General features: G+C 35.1%; 1 protein-coding gene across 1 annotated transcript; it reads right to left on the reverse strand.

Annotated features, from left to right (window-relative positions):
- Positions 1-3,173: 3,173 nt before the first annotated feature.
- LOTGIDRAFT_130132 (hypothetical protein) lies at positions 3,174-4,322 on the reverse strand (the record flags this gene model as incomplete). The annotated part of the gene is made up of 1 exon (XM_009065167.1): positions 3,174-4,322. The coding sequence occupies one exon, from the start codon at positions 4,320-4,322 to the stop codon at positions 3,174-3,176; it is 1,149 nt and encodes a 382-aa protein (XP_009063415.1).
- Between the last annotated feature and the right edge of the window lie 945 nt (positions 4,323-5,267).

Raw genomic sequence — 5,267 nt, forward strand, 5'->3', positions numbered from 1 at the left:
CTTCTCCTGAATTTCTACTGTTGGCAGTGCTACCATTGAACTATTTGGAATGACGTCTGAAACTACTGACGGAATTTCATTACACATCTTCATTGTCTTTTCTTTCATTTCTGCCAAAAACTACAAGTAAAAATAGATGATGATGGTTCTCATTCATATACCAAATTTTCTTTTTCGTGTGATGTGTTGCCATGGTAAAAATTGTATCTTGCTAGAATCCTGGCGGTACAAGATACCAAAATTAAGTACATACCGGTACTGTCAAGATCTTTCAAACTTTTCCTTTTTGCACCAAGAGGGCTAATGAAGACGGGCAACGCCGCAAGCGTGCAATGAGGGAAATTTTGCCAGGACAGCAACAATAGCCTGCTCTTTTTATCGATTTTCAACTGTCGATGGATCTTTAACGTGCACAGCCTGTAGCACACGGGGCCTCGGTTTATTGATCCATCCGAATGATTAGACGCTTTTTCCATATCAGCCCCTCTTACCTGCATCCCTGACAGGGGGAAACCGGGTAGAAAAATCTGTAGGTTAACTATGCCAGCATTTAACCCTGGACCTTCAGATTAGTGAGCAAGCATCTAACTCACTGAGCCACTGCGGCTCCAGAACAATGTTGCATCTTGAAAGAACCACCTAAATGCTGATTATTTACCTTGTCTTCTGAAATCATTCCAGGACATTCTGTTAAGCTCTTGATTGGAATCACTAGAGGGTTCTCACAGATTTTACCATTCTGGTCTTTGGCTGAATCGGAATCGCTTAAACTGTTTAAACTATGACTTGAGTTGCCTTTCTTCAATCCTGAAAGAAAACCAAAACCAAAATGAAATGAATGGAGTTTTTTTGCACTTAATGGAGCTAATGAAGAGGGGAACGCAATGCAGTGTGCAATAAGGTAAATTTTGCTGGGACAGTAACATTAGCCCACAATTTTTTAATTTCCAAGGATTTCGAGGGATCTTCAACAGGTATAAGTAAAATGAAAATTAAATGAATGGAGTTTTACATCCTACTTTTCTGCACCATGTGAGCTAATGAAGACGGGCAACGCCATGCAGGGTGCGATGAGAGAAATTCTGACAGGACAACCGCATTAGCCTGCTCTTTTTCGAATTTCAACTGTCGAGGGATCTTTAACATGCACAGCCTGTAGCGCACAGGATCTCGTTTTTTTGTCCCATCCGAACGACTAGACGCATTTTCCATGCCAGCCCCTCTCACCTGCATCACTGACAGGGGGAAACCGGGTTGAAAAATCCAATGGTAACATCTCGACCTATGCCGGGATAACATGCATTAGACACAGGACCTTGGTTTATTGTCCTATCCAAATGACAATACACTTTTTATATGTGAGCCCATCCAAACTGACACTGACAAAGGGGAACCCAGTTGAAAAAACTGAAGGCATTGTCTCGACCAATGCCAGTATAGAACCCTGGACTTTCAGGTTAGTAAGCAAGAGTCTTCCTCACTGGACCACCATGACACCTATCTCATTTTAAACATGGGCATACCTTTAGAATGATGTCTTTGTAAAATAGGTGTTGCTGGAGGTGATTGATTAGGTGTAAGATTTGGTGTTATTGTTTTAACATCTAAATTTCCCGATAATGAATGTACATCTTTAGGAAGGTCAGATAATAACTGCTCTAGACATTCATATCCTGTAGTTGATTTATCTAGATTCTCTACAGAAACTCTGAGAAACGACACCTAAAAAATAGAAAGAAATATTATAGGTTAAAGGTCATAAAATTAAAGTTCTCAAACTTGGTCAACAAGTGTATATATTCATCAGTTGGATTTACCAGGTACCATGACTAAAGAATAGAATCTCTATATAAGACCATATATCTATTAAACTAAATAATTAGTTTGATGAATAATTACTTAGTTTTAATGATTTATTGGATTATAGAGAGATTCTGTTGTATAGTTTTGACACCAGGTAAGTTCACTTATGAATCATTTTGGTCAAGTTTAAAATTTTCAATTTTTTGCTCATCTTTAGAGGTAGTTTATCTTTAACTTAAATCTGTTTTGTACAATGGTACCATATTATGCTTGAATCACAGGGCATAATGAATTTTAATAATTTAAGAAGGTGATCAATAGGAGTCAATTTCTAAATTAGCAGTTATCAATATATAGCTCTAGAAGAGATGTGTTAAAATAGAGAAAAATCTTACCAACTCTTCAAGGTGTGAAGGTGAGATTATTACACCTGTATGTTCCACAATATCAGAACTTTCATTGCACTCAACATCTTCATTATTTTCAAATTGTATTAGATCATCAATAAAACTAGACATACATTCCTATAATAGAGATTATTATGAAAAAAAGGAAATTTCAAACAAGCCATGTAATCATTTAGCTACAGAGGTTATAGGAAATAAGTAAGTTTTATGAATGCAAGCTGACAGAGTACAGGTTCAATCATGTTCCTTTAGAAATGGTAGTATATTATCAATATCCTACAGTTGCTTTCACAATCTCATATTCTCATCATCAATTTTGATTGGTAGAGAGTTTACTTCTCAACCAATTTGATTCCTTCAAACAAAATACTGCTGGTAAATGTTTGAATGACCAGACACAAAATTTTAGTACCAAATTTAATTCCTGATAATTGAGTCTATAAGGTAGGAATATTGTATCTTTTTTATAGGATAGGATGATTTGAAGAACCCAGTTTCTCCACTGTCAGTGAGAGACTGACATGGAAAAACCAAAGAAAAAGAACTGTGCAATATTCCTGGATGGGAATAAAAAGATAGTGAGACTGTACAAAGCACTAAGATTCCAGTTAAAAGTTAACGAGACAGCTGTGCCATATTTCAAGTCTTGAGTAAGCTTATATATGTAAATAGTCTTCAGAAGTACTAGAAATGTATGAAAATTTCACAATTCTTTCAAAAATATCTCAAACTAGGAATTTCTTTTCCTATTTCTACAGATAAATTTTCTATATGGCAGTGTCTCAAAAAAGATGACTCATCTTTTCAACTTTCAAATACAGATAATTCTGGACACACATGGATTTCATGGCTCAAATTTCGACGATGAGTTGTGAACACTATTATTGATTAGCCAAGAGATTCCCTTCTCTGAGACTAAAATATGATTTGTAAGAAAAAAGGTTGTCCCTTTATACCTAAATCTCAAATATACAACAAGGAATAACAAAATATCACTACCTTTTCAAATCGACTATAAAGATCTGCGACATTGTGGTCTATTGTAGCAGAAGTGGCTGATACAGCTAGAAACTGTAGAATCTGTGCCATCTGCATTAAATTATGACGAGCAATATGACTAATAGGAACATCTGTAGTTATTCCATAAGGTTCCGGATCACATATAGCAGGGCATATAAACAACGAAAACACCAAATCAGCACAAGCTGTTCGAGCTTCTTGAGAATTAATGTGGCCAGCTTTGGTTAAACTATGGTACACGTGGGATAACAGAAGTTTTAAACTTGACGGAAAACAAGTGATATTGCTTTTAATGGAATTGATAAATCTTGCAGCGAACATCTCCAGTTTGTCCACCACAAAATTTCTATATTCTTTGATCTTGTTTTCATAGTTTTCAGAACCAGCTTTACCGAATCTTTTTAGTCTTTCTTTGGTTGGAAATCTGACGAGAGCTTTGGTCTGATCTATATCGTAGAACCATTCATCTTCCATCAACAATCTCATGATCGGATCATGCAAGGATGCCGTTAAAAATAATTTAGCAGAATATAACGAGTCACAGAAATGTTTAAATAAAATATTAAACGTGCATTTTTTTCTTCGGATAAAATGTCTGGGATTCACATCTCCGATTACCTGTAAATCTGTTAATGATAACAGAACTCTTAAAACTAGGCGTTCATCTTCTACTAATATACAATTAGAATACAATGATGATAACAGAGTGCTTGTCAACTGGCTCATATCAAAACTGTTTCTGTTTTCAGCCAGCACCAAGCATTTTGATATTAACAGAGGATTTTCCTTCATATATTTCAAAAGTTCACCATATTTGCCATCATGATAAGAAAGTTGTTTATAGCTCTCTATAAAAGAAACGGAACCTATTTCATTATGATCGTCAAAAAATCCATCTGGTTTCCGCCGGAATTCGCCTGAGATTTTTTTGTCTAAATCTATTTTTTGTTGCTTTGTAATCCATGCTGTTTGAAAAAGGGAGGTAGCCACATGAGAGACCTCTTCATATAGCCTCTGTAGTTGTTCTTTTTCTGTGTCTATAAACATTCGTTCCTGTTTGAGAACAATACATAGCTTTCTTGTGTCCACCATAATTATGCTTTATGTCAATCTGAAATGACAAATAAACAGTTGTACCAATAATCTCATTTAAAAAGATTGTAAAGAGGTTTTCTAAAGTTTTTATGTGTATTGGGGACACTGATAGAATCAATTTGCACCATTACAAGACATCTATAGTTCCTTACTAAGTGTTTGATGACGTCACAGATCAGTGTTAGTTTCTGAGACTAATTTACAATAGGTCAAATGAATGGCAAACCTGTCAACGTCAACCTGCTGAATCAAAGGTTAAATTTTTACAGAAGACTCGACCGATTTTGACACGGTTATCCATTTCAATGACAAAATTTAGTTGAACTCTTAATCCTAATGATTTCAAATTCCTGAAGGAATTTTGTTAGAAACAGTGAACTTAGGTCAAAGAATAGAATATCGAGACTAAGGACAAGGATCATCACCATTCCATAATATGATAATGTTGTCTTGTTGGCCTTGTAAATAAATATCTATTTGGAAATGGAATAGGCTAATGAAAAGAAGTCGTAAATTCGAGTGTTTCTACTTGCAAAGTAAAATAAAATACTACTATTTGGAAAATGTAGGTTGGGAGGCATCAAGACGATTATTAAGGAGGGCCAACCGTACATATTTTATAATCATTGGACTTATTCATAAAAATACCTTCGAACATTCACTGTCAAGTACTACAAACCTAGACTTGACTTTATTTACATTTTGTGCGCATGTCTGTAAAGGAGGTTATTTACAAAAACGTAACCAAAAGTGTAGCCCGAAAACGTGAACCAATAACATATTTTATTTGAGGGCGAATTTTTTCAACTTACTCATTATTTTGTTTAGGCTATCTTAAATGGACCCATTTTTCGGATTCTGAATTCATAAACTTTATTGAAATGATCGCCATAATATAATGATAATACGGTGTCCGTAATTATCAAACTAATCCGACAACAC

This window comes from Lottia gigantea (assembly GCF_000327385.1).
Source record: "Lottia gigantea unplaced genomic scaffold LOTGIsca_68, whole genome shotgun sequence".
NCBI lineage: Eukaryota > Metazoa > Mollusca > Gastropoda > Lottiidae > Lottia > Lottia gigantea.